This window comes from Typopeltis vanoorti, chromosome 1 (assembly GCF_054136105.1).
Source record: "Typopeltis vanoorti isolate ZY-2024b chromosome 1, IOZ_Tvanoo_1.0, whole genome shotgun sequence".
Classification (NCBI taxonomy): domain Eukaryota; kingdom Metazoa; phylum Arthropoda; class Arachnida; order Uropygi; family Thelyphonidae; genus Typopeltis; species Typopeltis vanoorti.
The window spans coordinates 132,415,815-132,441,405 of NC_143549.1; the positions used below are offsets into that span (position 1 = coordinate 132,415,815).

The 25,591-nt window shown below is 38.2% G+C and overlaps 1 protein-coding gene across 1 annotated transcript in view; it reads right to left on the reverse strand.

The window, feature by feature from the left end:
* LOC150110436 (uncharacterized) overlaps positions 1-25,591 on the reverse strand; it is a 286,950-nt gene that overhangs the window by 210,990 nt on the left and 50,369 nt on the right. The window contains exon 2 of the mRNA XM_090398515.1: positions 18,397-18,492. Coding sequence (XP_090254641.1) covers positions 18,397-18,492 — 96 coding nt within the window. The remainder of the gene's footprint in view (positions 1-18,396; positions 18,493-25,591) is intronic.

Sequence of the window (25,591 nt, forward strand, 5' to 3'; positions counted from 1 at the left end):
CCTGGTAGATCTATGGAATTCAATCTCTTTTTGTTAAGAGACTTGATCAAACTGGCCAAAGAGAAAAAATACCCCCTGGCACTTCTCTCCACCGACCTGGAGAAAGCGTTTGACAGCGTCAACCACAGGTACTTGCAGAACATCCTACTAAAAACAGGCGTGGGCCCGAGACTTCGGCGTACAATTAAAAACATGTATGCGGAAGCCACGACCCAACTATCTATTAATGGGTTTCTAACAGAACCAATCCGCATAAAGAGAGGGGTTAGGCAAGGCTGCCCGCTAAGCCCCCTCCTCTTCTCCCTAGTACTAGAACCCCTAATCAAAAGAATTGATAACACCCCCGCAATTAACGGTATTCCACTTCCCCAAGGCTCCAGACAATGCAAAATAGTGGCATATGCAGACGATGTAGTGGCTACACTCAGAGACTCTGAGTCCATCTATATCTATCTGCACACGCTGCAAAAATTCAGCATAGTCAGTGGTCTTCGCGTTAACGCACAAAAAACCCAAATCAAAAGTTTCGGAAATTTCCATAGCACTGGACTTCCCTACGGTTTAACGCTACAGACACAGCCTCTAACTATACTAGGCGTGCCCTTTTCAGACACCCTAGCACTACCAATCCAAAAATTGCAGGAGACAAGCAGGGAAAGGATAAGGCTGTTCAAACCAACCTTCTTCTCCTTTTATGGCAGAGCGACAGTAATAAAAACAATCGTCACCCCAATGCTGATGCACACTGTCAATATCACAGGCATCACACTGGCACAAGAAAATAAATTATCAAAAGAACTCCTGGATTTCTTCTGGAATGGGAGAAAACGCGAAGTAAAGAAAGAATATCTACAACTCAAACAGGAAGAAGGGGGTTATGCTCTGCCCGATCACAGAAGCTTGCTACAAGCAAACACGTTCAAAACCGTACGGAAGGCCTTAAACTCCAACCACATTTCTGGCCTACTAATTAGATATTTTATAGGACTTTTCCTCCCCCTCTTTGGGATCACGGACTATGCTGGACCCCGCGCAAGGGGGGTGCCCAAGTGGTACCGTACAGTAGTGAAATCGATGACAACACTCAGAGACAGAGGAATAGCAATCCTCACACACAAACCCAAAGCAGTATACTGGGATTTCTTCCAACTTTCCAGGCGTGATACACCCAATCTTAGTACAAATAATGAAATTCTCTTCAGAAACATCAAAAATAGCTGGGGACAGCCTTTTCATCGGGATCTAGCCTGGAGAATAGCCTACGGGCGGCTCCCGGTGAAACAGGTGAAATCCCGGTATGTACCTAACCCTTGCGACCCATTCTGCGATGTCTGCCGGGACGTGGAAACGGTGGACCACTTCTTTTATTTTTGCCCACCAGCCCAACGCATCTGGCGGAGACTCAGCACAGCATTGGGAATCCCCATGCTGACAGTAGAAGAGGTAGTACGACTACAATTCCCGCCACCAGTCCAAAAAACCCAAAAGTTCACTATCTTCCTAATCAATGTACTAAAATATCACATCTGGAAAGTACGGAAAAAATCCCAGGTACGAGACGCAAATTTAATGTATGCAAGAATAAGAAAAGGTTTCTTTTTCTACTTACACAAATTTCTTGCACAAGAAAGGCACTTACTAGGAGACTTTAAATTTGTGAATCAATACTGCAAACCACCGATAATATGCTTTCTTATACAGGGACGCATCAAGCCCTGTATATCTCTTTAGAACCCAAAAAAAACCCACCATCCCCCCCACCCCAGGAAAAAGAATAACCACTCTGTTTCCCCTAGCCACAAAGCTTTCGCTGGCACGGTCTCTTTAATCCAAACAAGGGGGGGAGAGCTGAGAACCCGGGCGGCGAAGGCTTACTGCGAGGCGGTGCTGCTCCTCGTGAGCGGCATCTCCCGGGCCAGTCTCTTCCCCATTCTAAGTCCCAGTGGTACCAGGTATACGAGTTCCTCAGTAAGTTCCTATTCATTCCTACTTACCGGACCTTAAGTCCCGTTATTTTAGATTTAAAATAAATATTTAAACAAGTCCTATTATTTATATCCTGTTAAAAAAAAAAAAAAAAAAAAAAAAAAAATATATATATATATATATATATATATATATATATATATATATATACCTGGAATAAAAATAAGGATATTATATTTAGTAACATAAAAAGAACTTCCATTAATACTGGAGTAAATCATTACTTTAGATAAAATAATATGAGAACTAGAGACAAAAGTCTATGTTTAACCTTTTCTGAACAGGTAAATTGAGATTATATGTTACAGACCAATTAGCCAATAAGGCTAAACAGGTTGACTGAGGCCTCTTTTTACCTCCTACTATCCTACTCTATCTTATATCATACTCCTCTTTTACTGTCTGCTGATCCTCAGCATGCTTTATTCTCCAAAGGCCAATGATGAGAGACATGAACTCCCATTCTACCTCAATAAAGGTCGAAACTAGTCTGGGTAGTGGCCCTTCCCTTAATGCATAACATTAGACATATCCGCAAGGAGATGCGTTTTGCATTATAGGAGATACTGAGACAGGAGTATTGGTAGCTTGCTCCACCTTTGCAATGAGCTGCCCTGGTGTGTACCACCTTACCTCAGTCCTGAAGATACTTTCAGGCACAAACTTTGTTTGCTCACACTTGGATAAAGGATTAAACTAAATTTATTACATTATATGAGCGATACTTAGTCTTTATTTGAGTTGTAAGTCAGCAATTAGAATTGAAGGAAGTACAGGAAGATGGTCTAATGTTAAATCTGATGTGAGACAAGGATGTACATTATCCCCTCTGTTATTCATTATCTATATGGATCATAATTTACTAATTATATGAAGATCCAAAGGCTTCAATTCGGCGACATGAACTTATTTAAGTTAAGGGATATTATATCCCATATTGTTTCTTAGCCGAATAAGAAACTCAAAGAGTTTCATGCCGAATACAGAAACTATATAAAGTTCAGCGATTCCAAGCGTAAGCAAATACCCAGATAGTGCAGCACCTGATCCTTTAAGGTAGTGCAAGCTGAGGCAACTCATAGAAAGGGTGGCGCAAGCTCCAATCATTATTCACTACCCAGACCATTTATTATCTGGGTATTCACTACCCAGACCATTTATTTATTATATTCACTACTCCGATCACTGGTCGCTAACCAGACTGGTTTCGACCTTTTTTGATGTCACATCAGCGAGTAGGTAGACCTAGTAAATACCAAGTTTGTAGCGAACAGAACTTACATCCCTTTTATGAGGATTGCCAAGAAGGTGTCCTAATAAATTACTAATTATATAAAGAGCCAAAGGCTTCAATTCGGCGACATGAACTTATTTAAGTTAAGGGTTTTTTGGGATATTATATCCCATATTGTTTCTTAACCGAACTTGGTATTTACTAGGTCTACCTACTCACTGATGAGATCTCAAAAAAAGGTCGAAACCGGTCTGGGTAGTGACCTCTCTCATAATGTTGAACAATAATACAGCTCCTAGGAGCTAAGTTCACATTATGAGTAAATATCAAGAATAGTGATCGGAGCTTGCTCCACCCTTTCTGAGTTGCCTCATTGCACTACCTTAAAGGATCAGGTGCTGCACTATCCAGGTATTTGCTTACGCTTGGAATCGCTGAACTTTATATAGTTTCTATATTCGGCATGAAACTCTTTGAGTTTCTTATTCGGCTAAGAAACAATATGGGATATAATATCCCTTAACTTAAATAAGTTCATGTCGCCGAATTGAAGCCTTTGGCTCTTCATATAATTAGTAAATTATGATCCATATAGATAATGAATAACAGAGGGGATAATGAATATAGTTTCTATATTTGGCATGAAAATCTTTGAGTTTCTTATTTGGCTAAGAAACAATATGGGATATAATATCCCTTAACCTAAATATATGGATCATATTATGAAGTAAAGTGGTATTAAACACGATATCAAAATTGGAGATGTTAATGTCAGCTCTTTGCTTTATGTGGACATGTTATACTTCTAAATAAATCCGCTATAAGTCTGCAAGATTCCCTGACTAAATTGAATAACTGTTGTAATAGATACGGTATGAAGGTCAGCAATAAAAAGACAAAGACAATGAAAATAGGCAGAATCGCTGAAAATGTCAACTGCGTTGTGAACGGAGAACCTGTAGAACAAGTAAAACATTTCAGCTACTTAGGCATGATTTTTACTGAAGATGGTAAATTAAATATGGAAATAGACAACAGAATCAGCAAATCTGGTATGGTAGGAAGTCAATTGAATAAGTTCATATGGAATAAGAGAGAAATTAGTCGGAACACTAAACTAGCTGTATACAAGACAACAAGACAGTATTCAAACCAGTTTTAACTTATGGATCTAAGAGCTGGGTCAGATGTAAAACATCTGACTAGAGACCACAGATATGAGAGTCCTGAGAAAGGTTAGAGGCATGAACAGATGGCATCAATGGCAATATCATATTAAAAATGAGGGTATTAGGAAAGAACTTGACATTGTCAGCATCCAGGAATGAGTTAGCAGAGCTAATCTCAGGTGGTATGGTCACTTAAACAGAATGGGCGAGGAAAGATTAGCAAAACAAGTGTTCTCTGCCAGGCTGGCAGGAAAACGACCCAGAGGAAGACCAAGATACAGGTATCCCTTGATATATGCAGTTAATTAATCCTCGATGGACCGCATATATCAAAACCGCATTATTCAATGTTAAGAATTAATGGGAATAATTATAATGAATCCTGCAAAATATAAAAATTTAAACATCATTTATTTTTTTAAGGGGACGTATTTATATATTTTATTTATACATATTTGTTACATAAAAACTTATCTAAATATTTATTTTTTATAAAAAAATGTATCTAACATAAATTGAACAGTGGTAGCTTTTTTTCTCCTCCATGATTTTGCAATAACAATCAATTTGTTTATCTAAACCATGACCAACGTTCATGCTTCTCTCTACATTTGGATCTATCTCTAGTATAAGTTCCTTTGCCTTCTCAATTGTCCTAAACAATTCAAGTTCCATGATAGTGATTTCTTTATTTTTTTTTTTTCTTGTAGTGACTTCACCTATTTAACAGAAGAGTTAAATAAACTGACTTTTTTATCCTTGACATAAAATATTAATTTGGTTTAGGAAAGATTTTAACTTTTGATCTATGTCTTTCCATATAATAAATATGCCATCCACACAGCATAACCAGAAATGCTTTTGGATTAAAATTTAAGATTTTCTTTTCTAGATATTGTAGAAATATTTGCTAAATTCTGGGAAAGTAGTAAGCCCAACACAGTACCTTCAGTTTGTTAGCAACAAATGAAACATCCTAAGTTGGTAGTAAATTTGAATAATGTCATAATATCCAATGGAAATTCTTGGGATAAAAATTCTAATACCTCCAAATGAGGCACGCTAATAAATACATGTATGTTATCAAAACTAACTAAATATCTGAGGATTCAGGTTTTATATCTTATCTATCTTCATAAAGAGCTTTAAGACCTGTCACTATACTGGTCACTCACATCTAGATTCTTTTAACTTTCTCATTTCCAAGGACAACAGGCAACTAGATTTGCCCCCCCCCTTTACACAGCCATTTGTCAACAGCTGCCTGGGAGCCTCTGTAGCTCAGTCAGTATAGATGAAGCCCTTTGGTTGGAAAGACCTGGGTTTGATTCCCGTCAGTGGCGCAAGGAACCTTTATCTAGTCTCTTTCGACTGAAGGTGAGCTAGTTGGTCTCATATGGAGGTAGGGAGTTTTTTCACCTGGAAACTCTGGTTTTTCGTCCCACAGAACAGGCAAACCAGCCCCGTGAACACACATGGATTACAGTTGTGAATACGTCCAAGCCATATGCTGGTCCCGAGCCCAGATAAAATTGGGAGGTTGAGGAAAGCAGTGGTGAACTACCCTGTAAAAATCTCACCAGGAATACTTTGTGGGCAATGCCTATAAAGTCACCTACAAAGTCACTGAAAGGGAAAACTAGTAACAGCTGCCTGTTCTTAGATTCCATTCTAGAAGACTTTTCCTATCCTCATTCTGTAAGCCTCTTTTCTCCATAGCTCTTGCAACAGTCTCTCTCTCTCTCTCCATGTAGCTCTTGATCTTCCTCTTTTTCTCCTTCGATGGGGTGACTGATTTGTAATTCTCAATGGTCATCATTCTTCTCTCATTTTTGGATGTATCCATACCATTTCAAAGCACATGCCTTGTAATGATATATACATCATCTCCAACTTTCTGACAGATTCTTCAAACTTCCATCTGTGCTGAAATATATCCATTCCTCAGATGATTCATAAGGGTGGCTCACATACTTTGACTGAAGTAATCCATCTCTACAACTTTTTTTCCCCTTTGGATATTAGTGAAGGTCCAACACTCACACATCCAGAGGCCATTCACAAAATAAAATTCATGATTCTAATGGTTGCTCTTTCCTATCCTGTTCAAAACAGTATATCTACTTCACACTGTCTGGATTTATCCATCATGGAGTCTAGATACCTGAAGATATCCACTGATTTTATGGTTCCTGCCTCTAACTCAAGAACTGTTGCACTATCACTAGGTACTTGGTTTTTAACAGATTGAATTTTGGACCCCAACATTTATACATATTTAACAATGTTCTCATCAGTATTCCACATTCTCCATGTCCTGTGCAAAGATCAGCTATCATCAGAAAAAAGAAGATAATGTAAGACTTTTTCTCCTATGAGTTCACCTATTATTCCATGCATTGCCTGTTACAATTCTCCAAAGACACATCTAAGTAGATCTTAAACAATATTTGGTGACATACAGCAATCCCTGCTTGATCCCCTTAGTATTAAATTCTTCTGAAAGTTTATCATGAATCTTTATAACAGATCTAGATCCCTGATACATCCAATGAACCATCCCCACTGTATACCTACTCTCTTCAATGCAAGCCACATTCTCTTCCTTAAGACAGATAAGCTTTCTTCAGATTCACAAAATCAAATGGAGTTCTTTATTCTTAACAACCCTTGACTAAATATTCTGCTAACCAGAGACATGATACTTATAGAAGAATAATTCTTAAGATATTTCTTATGCCTTTCTTATCAATGGTTATATGACAAATTTCACTTTAAGGGGTGTCCTCACCTGCAATCAATTTGTTGAATATCCCTGTAAGGACCTGTAATACTTTAATACAATCATACTTGAACATCTCTACCAACATTTTGGCCAGCTGCCTTTCCATTCTTTGTAGTTTGAACAGCCCACATCATCTTTACTGTCACCTCAAATGTCACTCCTGACAATGATCTTTCATTTCTTGTGTTATAAAGGTTTATTGTATGAGAAGCTGAATATCTCAAAATCTGGAAGGAGAAAATGATATTAAGTGCTATTCAAGATCTATAAGGGGGGGGCTCCTACCTGTTGCCAAAACTGCCAGGCCTCAACAGAGAAACTGAGGTCTCTGCTGTTCAATTTCAGTGAAATTTCTTTAATACACTTCATTAGCCTTAATCACCACTGTTTTCACTTTTCCTTTAATACTCTTGTACTCTTTTCTATCCTGAGCGATTTTACTACTTAATCATCTCTTATATGTCCTCTTCTTCTATCTTCTCCTTAACTTCTTGACTTCTCCTTAACTCATTATATATATATATATATATATATATATATATATATATATATATGCTCATCTCTTACCTAGGCTGACCATACATACCGTTTTGAACGGGACAGTACTGTTTTTTTCATATTTCCCAGCTGTCCCATCATTTTAATAAAAATGTCAATTTTGTCTCAGTTTTAATAAAAACTATAAATATACTTTAATATTGGTCAATCATAAATTATTATTCATATATTTGTATATCAATTGTATATTTATAATTGTATATCAATATCACGAATACCAGTAATTTGTATAACCATGGAGCTGCATTGTTCAATACTAAATATCAATGTCTGCAGCGATTTATTCGGAGAAAATTAAAAAAATACATGTTGGCAACACTTGCACGTCTCAGACGCAGTGTCTGTTCTGCTGTAGCATTAGTTTTTGTTTTGCCTGTATGCTAACCAGGGGCTTTGTTATTCAATGCTGGTAGTTTAAATTTCATATATTTTAAAGTTTTAAGTCTTATTTTTTAAAGCTTTAAGTCTATCCTTGCAATGTCAAAGAGGTGAAACTGCAGTTTTAATGACGATCTCCAAAAAGAATTAAAATTTATTAAAATGGACAAGCTGTGTAGTGATGGAACAAAAGTGGTATGCCAACATTGTAATGTCCATTTCTCCATTACTCATGGAGACAGAAGCGACATCTAACGTCGCCAGAAACATAAGGATGCTGAAAAGACTTGGCTTCAGTTAAAAACATCAGCTCTTTTATGGTGCGATGTGGTGATAGTGAAAGTGATAAAACTGCAGCAAGACTTTGAACTCTTGTTGCCTATTATACTCTGTCAGGAAGAAAGTTTTCGCGCAAATGACAGCTTGTCGACATTGATAAATAAAATTTATGAACCAAAATTTTCTTCAGCACGTACCAAATCAGAAGCAAGAATTACCAACGTTTTATCACCACACACATATTGGGCGAAGTAATAGAGGATTTGAATAAAACAAAAAGCATTACAAGTCAGTTTAGATGCATCAAACAAAAAAGACATCAAACTTTTTCCATTCATTGTGCAGTACTTTTTGCCAAATTGTGGTGTTCGGGACAAAATTATAGACTTTATTTCCTTACCTGGTGAAACATCCGACATACAGTGTGCTATGTTGAAGGAAGGAGGTGACAAATATTTACAACAAAACAAAACTGTTGGTTTGTGCAAACACCAATTTTGGTGGTTGCAAAAGACTTGGCAAAAATAATGTGTTCATGTAATAAAACTTTTTTTTTTATCATCTTACTTTTTCATGAATACAGAATATCGAATAACCCCTGTCCCATTTTTGTCTCAAGGAAATATGGTCAGCCTACTCTTACCCCTTCTTTTCAATAGGCCTCTTCAGCAACTTCATGCACATTTTCTTTAAATTATCATTTTCAGATGATTTTCAGACTTCAGCAGAAATCCATATCAATTTCATATATTATTGTCCTGTAACAGCCCTATTCTGTATCTAAGCATCTCAATAGCATTACCATCACCATATGAGATATTTGACCTCCTCTGATGTAACAGAACACATACAATCTTATTTATCACTATGTAATGATCTGTATTTTGTTATCCTTTGAGGAGTGCCAAAGAAAAGAGATTGAATGAAGAATTCACCTTGGATGGATAGCTTATGGGAAAATGAGAGACATATTCAGAAATGACATCCCCTATGAGTCTAAAAAGGAAAGCTTTCGACCAGTGCATACTTCCTGTCCTAACATATGGAGGAGAAACATGGACTTTAACAGAAGCCTTAAACAAAAAGCTGAGAACAACACAACATCGCATGGAAAGAAGTATGCTAAAAATAACATTAAGGGATAGGAAGACAAATACCTGGATAAGATTTCAAACAGGCGTCATGGATATTGTAACAGGCTAAGTGGAGATGGGCTGGCCATATTGCCAGATGCAGTGATGGGAAATGGACTAGAAAAACAACAGAGTGGAGACCAATGGATGGAGCAAGACAAAGAGGAAAGTGGAGAGATGAACTGGAACAAATTGCAGGAGCGAGCTGGATGGGAGAGGCAGAAAACCGAGTGATCTGGAAAACCATGGGGGAGACCTTCGTCCAGCAGTGGACAGAACCAAAAGGTTGAAGAAGAAGAAGAATGATCTGTCCCACATTCAGCTCAACAACACTCACATCGTGTACTATAGCCATTTTTCTGATGTCTAGCTATCACCAAAACAAATAATTTCAGACATCTAATTCATTGAGTCCATGTAAACTTATATATATCTTTGTTGAGAATAGCCATTTAGCAGCATCTTTGTACCTCTCATTTTCACACACCTGAAATAACCTGCATTCACTAACACAATCTTTTCCATGACATCTTACTACATAATGATCACCAGTCAGTCAAACTACTATTAAAATCATAGCACTATTCATCTCTTTTTTATGGTATTACAAAAAGATGAATATATGATGAATGACCATGAATTCAGTTGTAGAAAGTATTTTTACCTTGGGTATAATTATGTTAAAGATACCAAGCAATTTTAAACTTGGTTTTACTCCATTTTTCCCAAGTAAGCAAACAGACACAAATGTCAAGTTTGCACCTGCAAGTGATGCAAGACTAGCTGATCCTACAGGTAGTGCAAGACCAAGGCAACTCGTGGTAGAGGTAGAACAAGCTCCGATCACTAATCTTAATATTTACCCTTAATGCCAAAACACATCTTTCACAAAACACATGTTCCACCTCTACCACGAGTTGCCTTGGTCTTGCACTACCTGTAGGATCAGCTAGTCTTGCATCACTTGCAGGCGCAAACTTGACATTTTTGTCTGTTTGCTTACTTGGGAAAAATGGAGTAAAACCAGGTTTAAATTTGCTTGGTATCTTTAACATAATTATACCCAAGGTAAAAATACTTTCTACATCTATATCTCCTCCTGAGATTTTTATTTAATAAGGTTAAAACACCTTATGGTAACTTGTTTTGGTAAAATACTTACAAGCTCTGCATTACTAAATCTTGGTATTTCTAGCCTAGCTCCCACTGATGAGACCTCAAAAAAAGGTCGAAACCAGTCTGGGTAGTGGCCCCTTGCCTTTAATACAAAACATCATACATTCCCTTCTTGGAGATGTGTTTTGGCATTAAGGGTAAATATTAAGATTAGTGATCGGAGCTTGTTCCACCTCTACCACGAGTTGCCTTGGTCTTGCACTACCTGTAGGATCAGCTAGTCTTGCATCACTTGCGGGTGCAAACTTGACATTTTTGTCTGTTTGCTTACTTGGGAAAAATGGAGTAAAACCATGTTTAAAATTGCTTGGTATCTTTAACATAACCATGAATTCATATATGACCATTGGTCTCTCTGCCTGTAACAATTTCTATAAACCACATGAATTTATTGCATGTGGTTTATAGAAATTGTTAAAGAATTTATAGAATCTGATTCTATTTATGCATCTAATTCTGTGTGAGGGGGACGTTCCAAAGTGTGGTCTGACAGTCCTCACTCGTCATAATAAAGACAGCAAATATTTCTTGTGTTCCATGAGGCAGATGTTAACATCTTCCCTTAGTGTGCCAAGTTACAATCACAGGGCATTTCATACATTCCAAGATGTGGATGTGCTAGAGGATGAAGTTTGTCCTTCGGAGAGTGAATCATAGTTGCTAATTTAACGTGCGATTTGAACGTAAAGATATTTCATTAGTACTCTAGCTATCATTTATAATGTATCCCAGATACAGGGAATAGAAATAATGGTGCTTTGCTCTTGTATATTTAGGAGGGGACATCTAGTATTTTTTCTATTTTGTAGGAGCAAATGTCATATGAATTAGTGTTGGGCCTAATAATATGTCTGGTGGTAAGGCTTATATGTCAGCTATTCATAACTGCATTTTTTAAGGAAATTAGAACATAGACAATATGAACTAAAATAAAGTTAATTAATATGCTAATATTTCAGCAAAGTGAAAATGCCATCATCAGGGAACAAAATGTAAGAAGATTGCGTACACAAGCACTACAGCAAGTAATGAATCTGAAGTGTCAACTGAGAGTATGCCTAAATCCTAACTGGTATCCAATAGTAGACTAAATTGGGCATCCTTAGCTATTGGGATGAGATGTTTCCCAAATTTGGGGCAGTTTCATGTAACCAAATTTGTTGAGGTTAGAGTAGTTTCTTAAGGCAGAAGTAGACTCAAGGAAAGATTTTCGTATTTACATTTGCTGTGATAGAGTAAAGGTGATTTTCTCCCACTGTATTCCATGGCGGGTGTCCAAAACAAGCATGGTCAGAAAGTCCTGAGTGGCTGTAGTTATGGAAACAGATATAGTCCTTATGTTCAGCAATTCTAATGTTGGCTGTTTCCTGCCTGTTTGGCCATAGTAGGATAGTTACAACTATAAGGGACCTGATAAACACTGGGAAGGTCTAGGGACTATAGTTGGTCTTTGGTGGAATGGATAAGGGATGCTATTTTTTTTTTTTTATGAAAAATGTAAGTAGTTGAAAGGTTTTATTTTTTTTTAAGATTTTTGTTACTTTTTTGGATACATGAAATAGTGATAGCTTTAGTGTAATCTGTTCTGGAGGGGGGGGGGGGAGGGTTGGTGTTTGGGTATGGGGCTTTAATATTTTTTGGATATGATAGAAATTGTAGCTATTGGCAAAGAAGATTTTGTGAAGGTGGTCAAATTCAGTGGAGAGGGCACTGTTATCTGAACTAATTAATTTAGCCCTGTTATATAAAGTTTTAATAATTTCATGCTGTTGAGAGGTGATGATGTGACAAAATATTAAAACCCCAAACCCACACACACATCCTCTCCATAACAGAGACTACACTAAAGCTATCACTATTCCATAAATTCAAGGCACATCTGAAAAACTGACAAAATTTTTAAAAAAAATACAACCTTTTAACCACTTACAGACTATATAAAAAATTAGCATCCATTCCAAAGACCAACCACAATCCCTAGACCTGCTACTTTAATTAACTTTAATTAATTACTTTAACAAAAAGGTGTTTATTTTAGTTAATATTAGTCTACATTGTAATTTCTTTAAAAAAAATACAATTATCAATGATAATGCGATTGTTAATGCAGATATCTTCCAGTATGCGTTAGCTTTCTATAACTAGAAAAAGATAGTGAACCATCTGAAAGCAATTAATATGTCAAGGAAGGGCAGACAGTTATTTGATTCTTTTTCTAGCAATGTGTGAATTTTAGAGTGTTGGCTGTTTAGGTGATTTATGTAGGAATCCAAAGCATCTTGTCCATGAGGTCTAATGGCAAATACATTATCTAATATTAATATTAGAATTAAAATTATAATAAAACCCAGTTCTGTCCTATTTGTCATAAAAAAGATCCATTTTTTCCCAGTATTATTTTTGCCGCTATCCAAATTTCCAGAAAATTTGAGATTTCTCTTCTTGGAATTACCCTGACATCAAACCTCTCCTGGCATAAACACATCACGACCATTCATCCTCAGCTTCAAAACAACTAGGATTTCTCTTTCGCTCAAGATGTTACTTCACATTTGAACAGCAGTTAGCATTATACAAATCACAAATCTGTCCAGCTATTGAATACTGCTCTCACATATGTGGTGAGGCCTATAAAAGCTCCCTCAAAATGCTTGACTTAATACAGAGGAGAGCAATTAGACTTATTAATGACCCATCTCTTACCAACTCACTCCTTCCACTTTTACACAGATGTTTGGTTTCTGAAATATGTATAGTCTACAAATATTTCCGTGGGAAATGCTCATCTGAAATAACATCAATAATTCCCCCACTTAGTACTAAGCTCGTTGGAACACGTGCAGTTGCTGCTCAACTTCCCTACGCAGTGCACCTTGAAACAAACAGAACAAGTTTCTTTTCCTCTTCATTCATCTCCACAACTGCTGTATTGTGGAATAATCTCTCCCCCCCTCCCCATTGTGTTTCCCAAGGAATACAATATTACAGTCTTTCAAATCAAACGTGAACAAGTTCCTCCTTTCCCAACCCATTACCCATATACGGTACTAATGTATTATAGGTTGATCACCCAACCTGTAATGCTAAATAGCAGATATTTTACACTAAACTTAAGTTCTGAGTCAGCAGTTAGAACTGAACATTGAGGATAGGCTTGACAAAGTATCCAAAATCCTACTCACCCAGAAAAAAAAAATGTACTTGCCCAATATCATCCCTGACCCCCCTCCAACATACTCTTTTTTTTTTCTTTTAATGGTATGTTCCAATATAAGTCAGGAGGAGTTCCATAAAGTAATCAGTGTTACTGTATGCATCATTGTCAGGAAAATTGTTGAGAAGAGAATAGGAACAGTAGAAGAGAGGGAATGAGAGAGAGTTATGTGAATGTTAGAATAGGATAAGTGGAAGAGACGGAATAAGAGAGAGATATGGGAATGATAGAAGAGGAGAAAATGGAAACAGTAGGAGAGAGGGAATAAGAAGAATGCGAGAGAGCACTGGAACCAGGGATAGAGTGATGTCAGGAAGGCAGGTAAGTAGGGGAACACAGAGAGAAAGTGTTAGAGGAGAGAGAGTGAGGGATGCATTTGAGCAATCAAGGAACAGGGTGGTAAGAGGTGTAATGTATGGGAGACTCAATGATCCATAGTGTTCAAGATAGGATGCATGAGAAGTGTTTGCTTGGAGGAATGATAGAAAGTGTGGCTATGGCAATTAAGAGGAGTGAAAGGGTGGATGAGATGGTAGGAACAAATGACTTTAGAGGCAATGTAAATTGGGCAGCGAGAGATATGAGATTCTTGCTTAAGGTTGTGCAAAAGAAGACACAGAGAGGAAAGATAGTGTGCATGTTGCCTAGATATGATAGTGACGAGCTGAGCAGAAGAGCAATAATATTGAATTACATAATAGCTAGAATGTGTCAGAAAAGAGGATTGGAATATGTGGATGCTTGGAGGAATTTGAGGACAGAAAGGAATTGTATGCGAGAGATTGCTTGTATTTGAATGAGGAAGGATGTAGGCATCTGGAGAGATTGCTGTTCTGAACGAGTCAGTGTGTCAATGCAGGGAAACTAGAATGCCCAGGGTCGATGATAGCAGCAATGGCCTCTGTGGGAATGGGTACTTGTGAAAAGGGGGGGGACGACATCAAGTAACGCTGAGCCCTCTAGACTCTACTGGGTTTAGAGGGCTCAGTGACACTGGGTCTTGGTGGCACTGATAGCATCAGCCTGGCCAAAGATTACTGGGATCACTGAGACATGGTTGACAGAAGAGGATATAATAACAGGAATAGAAGTAGCAGGGCACAGCATTTTTTGGCAGGATAATAATAAGGGAAAGTATGGTGGTGGAGTACTGCTTATTATAAGTGATGACTTATGTCCTCTAAGAGTGGAGGCTTTGGAAGGCAGTGACACTAATGATTTTGAAAGCATATGGTGTGAGGTAGAGGTGGGCAAGACAGGACATTTAGTGGGGTTTGCTACAAACCAAAGAGCACAGATTGTGGGGACCAGGGGATGTTTAGACAGTTGAGCTTGGCAAGTGCAAGAAGAATGATTGTTATGGGAGATTTTAACTACAGCAGTAGAAATTGGGGAGAGGAAGATGCATGTAGCAATAAGGGAATGGAATTTCGAGAATTCTTGAGGAACAAATGTTTTAGGCAACACGTAACAGAGGGAACAAGAGGTTCAAGAGTTTTGGATTTGGTCATAGCATCAGAGGAGTTGATAATAACTGAGATGACATCTCTCCCACCAGTTGGAGAGTGACCATGTGGTTTTGACTTGGAAGATGAATAGACATGCAGGAGTATCAAAGAGACAGGAACGTATGTGGAATTATAAGTCACGTGATTATAATAGTCTTAGACGTCAACTTCTGGATGTTTCATGGAGGGAGGAATTGGAAGGTCGGGATATCATTAGTGCTTGGGAGATTGTGAAGGAATATTTGTTAGCAACAATAGTAAGCTGTATTCCACAAGTGAAGAGGAAACAATTTGGAGTAAAGTGATGACAAACAATATTAAAAAGGAACCGCATGCAAAAAAGAGTTTATGGAAGAGATATAAGGAGACAGGTGAAGAGCAGATGCATGAAGAATATAAGACACAGGCCAGGAGAGTGATTAGTATGGTAAGGAAGGAAAAACTGGAATATGAGAAGAGATTGGCCTTAAGATCCAAAGAAAATCATACGGAATTTTTTAGCTATGTGGCCAGTGGGAGGAGAATTGATTGTGGAAGAATGACATAGTGGGATAAAAATGGGAATAGAGTGACTGATACAGAGGACATAGTGGAATTGTTCAATGAACACTTTATTGGAGTATTTCATCCTGGATGAGTTAATTTTAATACTAGAGGGATAGGGCAAGTTCAAGGTTTAGAGGTGCAGGAGGAGAGTGTGTGTTTCAAATACTGAGTACTCTGGATGTCAGTAAAGCCATGGGACTGGATGGTATTTCATCACGAGTTTTGAGAGAATGTGCTAAAGAACTGAGAGCTCCTTTGACTTGACTTTTCAATGAAAGTCTGGCTACAGAAAAGGTGCCCAGGGAATGGAAGGAATGTAAGATAGTGCCATTGCATAAGGACAGAAGCAGACTGGAAGTGTCTAATTATAGGCCAGTTTGTGTGTCATCAGTAGTTGTTAAGATCTTGGACTATATACAGCATTGGGCAGATGAGGGTAATGTTATCTGTGAGAGTAAACATGGATTTGTGAAGGGGTGCTCTTGTTTTAGTAATATACTAGCCTTTTATAATAAACTTACAAGAGCAGTAGATGAGGGAAAGGAATATACTGACATTTTCTTGGATTTAGCAAAGGCATTTGACAGGGTGCCACATGATAAGTCGATATTTAAGTTGCGGCACATGGGTTTGGATGTCAGGTTGGTCAACTGGATTCAGGATTGCTTGTTGTTTAACCTTTATATCAATGACATTGTCAGTGGATTGCAGGGAGATATTCAGTTGTTTGCGGATGATGTGAAGATGGGAAGGGTTATTAATAATAATGCAGATGTGGTAGCCTTGCAAGAGGATTTGAATAAGCTAGACAGATGGGCAAATGAATGGGGGTTTCAGTTTAATGCAGCAAAATGTAAGGTCTTGAGGTTTGGGAAACATCGCTGCATACTCTATGGGAGGAGCTATACCGGAGGAAGTAGGGGAGATGATTTTTCTGGGGTGATGAAGAAACCTGAAATTCAGGGGACATATTGTAAAGGTGGTGAGAGATGCTGCAATAATAAGAAGGACACTGACCTGCAGAGATAAAAGAGTTATCATTCCATTGTATAAGATAATGATCAGACCACACTTAGACTATTGTTCTCAGATTTGGTCCCCAGGATTTGAAGGGGATAAATTATCCGTGGAAAGGGTACAAAGGTGGATAACAAAGATGGTTTCAGGACTGTACAATGATGGTTATGAGGATCGGCTGAGGGAATGTGGACTGCAGAGTTTGGTGGATAGAAGAAGGAGAGGTGATATGATTGAGACTTTTAAACTGTTGAGAGGTGGTTAGAGGGTTGATACTGGGGAGTTCTTTCGCTTGGTTGAACAGCAGGAAGGAGTGATGACAAGAGGCCATCCCTGGAAGTTACGAAAGGAAACTGTGAGCAAGAGGGTGAGGAGTGGTTTCTTTGCATGGAGAGTGGTTGAACCATGGAATGCATTGCCTGATAGTGGTGAGAGCGAGAACTGTCAATGATTTTAAGGAGTAGTATGATAGCCTGGTTTCCTAGGAGGACCTCCCACGTTGAGTCTTTTGACTCCATGGAGGCCTGAATAATAATAATAATAAAAGACCAATTCCTTTGTATCAGACAGACACATTCATGAAGCAGAAATGAGTAAATAATAAGAACAATAAGACAGCGTGGATTTTTTTTTTTTTTTATATATAATTTGCTACCTTAATTTTTGTTATTGGAACTGGCTCTTTATTATTATGTGACACCTCCAGGGAGTCCAAAGATTCATCAAGGGAGAGTGTGCCAACAGCATAGAACAAAAAAGCATCTTCCAACTACTAAGCACACTCAAACTTGCTTAACTTTTTGCAAGCCATTAATAGCAGATGCTCTACCAATTGACCAACCTTTGCTGGCTACCCTTATATGCATAATATAAAGAGCAACCTTTGCTCTTTATATTATGCATATCCATCCATGTTTGTTTTTTTATATTAAAAAAGATTGTTAAGATAGTTATTTTTTATTTAATAAAAAGATTCTATTTTGTTCTGTCTGCAGCTACTTTCCAGCTGACTAAACCCACTCACCACAAGCACATGGGTGAAAGTATTTGTCCAGCCCTATACATTATCAAGTTCATGATGCTATAGATTAGAGTTGATAGACATTAATATGCACACTACACTGAGTTAAAAAAACAGATTAAGTGGCTATTAACAAATTAAGTAGCAATCTTGGTTTGAAAAATATTTTTGTTTTAAAATATTGGCACTATTATGTGTAAATCCTGTATTTAGTGACACACACACACAAACCAAGTTATTCTAATTATAAAATTTATCAAGTAAAAACTGAAAATCACTCCTTTACATAACAACTTACATAGTTTTTGCAGACTGGTTAAAAAAGATACTTTTATTTTAATACTTTGATGTATATACAGGAGAGAGAGAGAGAGAATGTTAAGATTACTTACCGCTCTTCTGAATCCCCAAAATGCTTTTTTTTCTCTTTACGCTTTCCATTATCATCCAAACGTGAAGACTGTTTTATTATTGTGGGAGAGACTGACCTTTAAAAATAAAACAGCACTAACCATAAATAATACCATCCAATCATTGGTATATTAATAATAAAGAATCAGGTTTACTATCCCCCCCATGTGTGTGTGTTAATTATTAACATTTAATTATTTAATTGCCATTAATATTTAATTATTAATGGCAATCCCACTAATGAAAAGTTTAACACCTGCAACACTGTGAATGACTCATGATTAGATAAGATTAACAGCCTGGGTAGCCAAGTGGATAACATATCGGCTCTCCAAACAAAAAACTGTGAATTTAAAACCACAGTGGCATGGGTATTTCTAAAGATGGCAAACTACTTTCTTCAGCCAGTGTGTTGAGACTGAATGATGATACACACTTCTTTGAGGCCTTAGATTCTCAAAAAGAGTGTGCCGTAGAGTGAAGCTTCCAGATTATCTGACTTTTACCTTTCTATGTTATTAAATATGCTATAAGTTACAAACTTCCATGGGTTGGATTGGTAAAAAAAAAAAAAAGGAAAACCTGGATTGGAGGTGGGGGATCCTTTCACTAGATACTCTGAAGAATGCCCCCACCTCTCTTCATCATGCCAGTTCAGGCCTCTAATAAACAAGGAAGTGGTATCACCAGTCACCAAATCAATTACAATATCTAATCAATCAAAAACATCAGTGTCATAACAAAATTTAAACCTACAGTCTATCAGTGGCAAAGATAAATATCACCTGCTTAGCCACTGGCAGCATAATCAGCATGAGCAAATTAAATTTTCTGACTTCACATTTAAAAACCAGTGTCTAGAAATTACAACTTAAGCGACTATAATGCTATGAGGCTGGTATATTTACTGCATGCATTTTTCAGCTGATCTGTCTACTTTGAAAAAATAAAAACAAGTAGATTGAAACAAGTTCTATGTTTGATCTCTACAGTAAGGTTGCTAGATCTAACCTTTAGCTCACTTAAAGTACTAATACTAATCATTATTTTTATAACTTTTGTAAGTGGGATTAGCATACTTAAAAAAAAAATTGCATAAACACACAACCACACTCACAGACACAGCATGGTATACAGATAGAGTTACCTAGTCTACCATAGCATTAGTTAGATTTAAATCAAGTTACTTGACTGTGACAAGCCACAGAGCCTAAGACATTAAGTGTCTTAGGTTCTGTGGTGAGTGGTGCGCTGGCAGAAATGCAGTCACAATGAAATCTATTAAGCCAGTATAATATACTTGTTAACTATGAGTTCTCTGGCCAATCTACTTTGTAGGACTGGAATTAAAGAAAAACAAGAAAATAATAATCACTAAAGCTGATAAAGGGAACGCCACAGTATTGCTTAACCAAAAGGATTACACAGGTAAGCTAAAAGCTTTATTGTTAGATCGGGCTACTTACCTCCCTATCGAGTACAATTCCACCATCTCACAAATTAGAAACTCCACAGGCTCCTTAAGAAGGTCACTTCTTGGCCTGTGGAAATCACTAACAAATTAAAACCATTTAATTCCATAACCCCCCCCTCCCCCGTATTTATGGACTCCCAAAAATACATAAGGAAAATGTGCTATGTCCCATAGTGGATGGCATTGATTCCCCCCCACACACAAACTAGCTAAACATTTGGCCAAAGCTCTCTCACGCTATACTGGCAACACACCTTCACACATAAAAAACTCAGCCCACTTCAAAGCCAGCATAGAAAAATCTTACACTCAAACACACTGACATAATGGTCAGCTTTGATGTCTCCTCCTTATTTACAAATGTCCCACTCAAAGAATCCTTAGAGCTAATCCAAGCTAAATTTCCTCCTGATATCACAGCCCTTTTTCAGTTCACATTGAAAAAGTCTCCATATATAAAAGTTGGCCAAGGGTGGGGAGAGCGGAGAACCCATGGCAAGGAAAATTCTACAAACAAATAGAGGGGGGCAGCCATGGGTTCTCCACTCTCCCCACCCTTGGCCAACTTTTTTATATGGAGACTTTTGAAGAGAAAGCATTAAACTCTGCCCCATAAAAAGCAACCATTTGGCTTCGCTATGTTGATGTGTTCGCTATTTGGCCACATGGCTCTGATGCACTCCTCTCCTTCCTAACATGTATAAACAACCAACACCCCAGAATCAAATTCACCCTGGAAGAGGAAAAAAAACAACTACCTTCCTTTCTTAGACAGACTAGTCACCTGCCAGTATGATGGAACCTTGGTTTTCTCAGTCTATAGAAAACCCACCCATACAGGCAGATACATTCACCAACAATCCCACCACCCCCTCCTCACAACAATATGGAGTCATTAAGACATTACACAACAGGGCTAAACTCATCTGTTCAAATGACAATGCCCTAACCACAGAACTAAACCACATTCTCAACACTTTCTCAGCCAATGGCTACCCGCTCCCCCCAAAAAAAATCCAAAAAATATTGAAACCAGTAAACCACAAACCCCCCCCCCAACACACAAACACACAACAAGGATTACTCTAAATCCATCACCATACCCTATATCCGATGCACCTCGGAAAAAATTACAAAAATCCTAAAAAAACATGACTTAACTTCTTGTTACAGACCATATAAAAAATTGGCATCCCTTATCCGCTCTACTAAAGACCAACCTCCACCCCTAGACCTACCTGGTGTATACCAAGTCCCTTGCAGCTGTAAGCTGTCCTACTTTGGCCAAACAGGCAGGACAGCCAATATCAGAATTTCAGAACACAAGGACTACATCCGGTTTCACCAATACAGCCACTCGGGTCTTGCTGACCATGTGCTGGATACCTGCCATAGAATACGGTGGAAGAAAGCCACGATAGTACACCGTAGTAAATACAAGTATGAAAGGCTTTTCATGGAATCAGCTTCAGCCCTAAGAAACCATCCAAACCTCAACAAATTTGGCTGCATTAGACTGCCTCAAATTTGGGAAACCTACATCAGCGACCTTCAGCCCAATCACCCAAGAATAGCAACATTGCCCACTAGGGGACACCATCAGGACTTTAGGAGAAATAATAGCTTCCTGCTTCTTCCTCATTTACTGTTTGTTGTGCCTGCGTGCACGTGTCTTGTTCTTAAGTTTCTTGAAAATGGCAACGTGACGTTGTCGAAATATTGAAGTATATTAAAATTTATTTTAATGTATATCCTAGTGACGTAATTTCCTTAAATTACTTAGTAAAAAAAACTGCTTTGTAGGAATAGAAAAACCTCAGTCCCCCCCCCCCAAAAAAAGTCCTGCCACTTCCATATATGACCAGCAAACTCAGCCTTCCGACAATGCATTGGTGAGCTCATATACTAGACAGGATTCAAACTCCAATATTTTCAACTGAGGGAATACTCCCCCCACCACACACACACACAACCTGTTATGAGTTCAAATTGTATTGAGGCAGGAATGTAATAAAAACCTTTGGGTGATAGATTTTCATATACTTGTTTAAAACACCACAATCTGACTTACCAGAAGCCTGAAGATCTCTAGAGCAAGATTCCTTATATTGATACTATATGCTATAGTTTCTAAAAATTCATTGATGGGATTATTTATTATTATTATTTGAGCTCCATGGAGTCAAAGGGCTCATCGTGGGAGGTTTATACTCTCTCTCATGCCAAAAGATCATTAAACCCATGCAGTTTTTGTCCTCACCACACTTTCAGGAAATGCGTTCCACTCACAATCACTCTCCCTATGCAAAAAACCTGCTTCTCACTATCCTGCTCACAACCTCCTTATACAGCTTCTATGGATGGCTGCTGTTCTACCCTTGGCTCCTTCTACTCTATAAAAATATTCTCCAAATATGTTTCAATCATATCCCGCTCTTCTTTGATTTGAAGGCTCTTACTGCATTCCCTCGATCTCTCCTTGTATCTAACATTCCACAGACCTCAAACTAACTTAATAAACCAGTGCTGATTAAAACCTTATACCACAGAACCATAACCTTTTTGCCTCTGCATGTCAATGTCCTCCTTCTTATTGCCATAATCCATTAGAATGTTAATACAGTTTTAGCAATGTAATCCAATGACAATCCTAAACTTCAACTCTATCCATTATCACTCCCAGATCTCTTATCTTCTCCACCTCCTTCAAAATTTCTTCATTAACTGTATACTCTACACCCCAACCTTGCTTACCAAATTTCAAAACCTTGCACTTTGCAACATCAAACTGATAGCTCTAATCATTTGCCCACTAACATAGTCTATTCAGATCTTCCTGGAAGGCCGCAACTTCTGCTCTGCTTTTCATAGTCCTTCCAAACTCTGTATCATTGCCAAACAGCTGGCATCTCCAGTTATGCCAGTCCCAATTTAACTTGTACATTAATTTCATTAATGTACAAGTTAAATAATGTATCATAAAAAAATTATCTTATATCTGAGAATTTGACTAACGAATATGACCACGTTGCCACCAATTGGTAAGAGTGATCATAGGTCTTGACTTGGGAGGTGGCTAAAGGTGTGGAATTTACAATTAAGAACAGGGTACATGTGGAATTATCGGGCTGGTAAGTATGACAAGCATAGGAGTTTGATTGGTTCAGTGCCACGGCATGTAAAACTGCAAGGGCTCGATGTTGATAGTGCATGGGAGGCAGTTAAGAAGTGTTTGCACGGGGCAATGGCTGACTGTATACCTAGAGTCCGAATAATAAATCAAGTAGGGGTTAAATGGATGAATAACACCATTAAGCTTGAGCTGCAAAAAAAGAAACAACTGTGGAGGGAATTTAAGGAAAAAGGTGACCGGCAAGCACATGAACGGTATAAAGCGCAGGCCAGAAGGGTAACAAGTGTGGTAAGAAAGGCAAAAGAGGATTATAAAAGAACATTAGCAATGCAGGCTAAAGAGAATCCCAAACAGTTTTTTCGATATGTTGCAAGTAAAAGAAAAAATGTATGTGGCAGAATGATTTTAAAGAATGCTGATGGTAGGGAGGTAGCAGAATCAGTTAATACAGTGGAATTACTGAGCGAGTACTTTGCAAGAGTATATCATCCAGGTGGTGACATTGCAGGAATGAATGAACCAATAGACCTTGCTAAGGCCTTTGACAGGATACCACATGGAATTCTAATCAGTAAAATGCAGCATATGGAGATTGATATAGGGTTAGTGAGATGGATAGGAGGGTGGTTGATGGAAAGTTATCAAAGAGTGGTTTATTCTGGAGTAGAGTCCAAAAGACGGCTTGTGACTAGTGGTGTGCTGCAGGGTTTTGTTCTTGGACCGGTACTGTTCAATTTGTTCATTAACAATATAGGAAAGGATCTGAGAGGAAGTGTTCATTTGTTTGCTGATGATGCAAAGTTGGATAGAGCAATAGTGAGTGCACAGGATGTCAAAATTTTGCAGCATGATTTAGATAGTTTGGAGGACTGGGCTAAGGAGAATGGATGTCAATTTAATGTGGCAAAGTGTAAGGTTATGCATTTTGAGATGAAAAGATTAGCAGCAGTATATCACATTGGTGGAACCGTACTCCAGGAGATTGACGAGGCCAGGGATTTGGAAGTGTTGGTGGATAGGGAGTTGAAGTTTAGGGGGGGATATCACAAAAGGGGCTAAATCAGCTCATCAAATCACTTGGTTGCTGAAAAATACTTTAACAAGTATTTTTCAGCATACTCATCTGAGACAAACAGGTTATTGTTCCTCTGTATCGAGCCTTGATAAGACCCCATCTGAGCTACTGTGCCCCGATATGGGCGCCAGGGTTTCTTCTTGATGGGGAGGAGGTGGAGAGGATCCAGAGATGAGTGACCAAGATGATAGCAGGTCTATGGAATGAATCTTATGAGAACAGGTTGAAGATTTGTGGGTTGCAGAAGTTGGTTGATAGGTGGAAAACGGGTAATATGATTGAGACATTGAAATTACTGAAGGGGTTTCTATAAGATTAATTCAGAAGATATTTTTGAGAATAGGACTGGTGGTGGAAGGACTAGGGGCCATACATGGAAGCTGGGCAAGAGTGTGGTTAGCAAGGGTGTTAGAGCTAGGTTTTTTACTTGGAGAGTGGTGAATGAGTGGAATAAGCTGCCAGAGTCTGTTGTGGGTGCCATGACTGTGAATGAGTTCAAGGCGAGGTATGATAGATACTGTGTGAATGTCGAATAGTTGTTCTTGACATGATATTAGGGCCTCCCTCTATGAGTCTATCGACTCCTTGGAGTTGTCCGTAATAATAATAATAATATATATAATAAACACAGCTTGGAAAGAGGTCAACAGACACCATAGTGTGAAGAACAACTAGCCATGGCACCCACCTTAATAAGAGTATGTATGTACTTTTGCTGCGATAACTGCAGCAATCATACGGAACATACTTTCCACAAGGAAAGTATGTTCCGTACGAGTATGTTCCTTTCCAGCTCATTGTAATTCTACAGTTGTTTTATTTCATAGAATAACTGTGAAACGAAATAGAAACAACTTAATAGGATTGTGATCAGTGATCTGTAGAGGCAAGTCAAGTGTGGTGACATTCATGTTTACAAACCATGCAGTTGCAGCAGCCTTATGACACTGTGCATTATCTTGCTGAAAAAGACAATGGTCAGTTCCATAGAAATGCCACAAAGTAGGAAGCATTGCACTGTCAAAAATGTTTAGATATCTCTTGGAGTATCTCAATTCAATGTTCGACACCATAAAGAGGTACTAGGCCAAATCAGGAAATACAGGACCATACCATCACATGCCACCTTTGAATTTCATAGTTGGGGTTATGCAGTCTGGTGAGACATTCACCAGGCATCTGCCATACCCATCCATCTGCTCGGTAGAGGGTGTAGCATAATTTGTCACTCCATACAAGCTTCTACATCTAACTATACACACTTTTTTGCACCACTGAAGACATTGGCCAAAACTCTGCACTCAATGAATGCCCTTTTTTTTTTTTTTTAAACACATTCACCTTCATAGTACCCTACCGTCAAATTTGGTGAGTGTGGTTGTTGTCCACTACGGGTAATACTTGCAGTTGGCTCCCTACACTTCCATCTTGGTATGGCATCACTGATTGTTGATACCATACATCACCCTTGGGTTGGCCCGATTTGTCAACAAT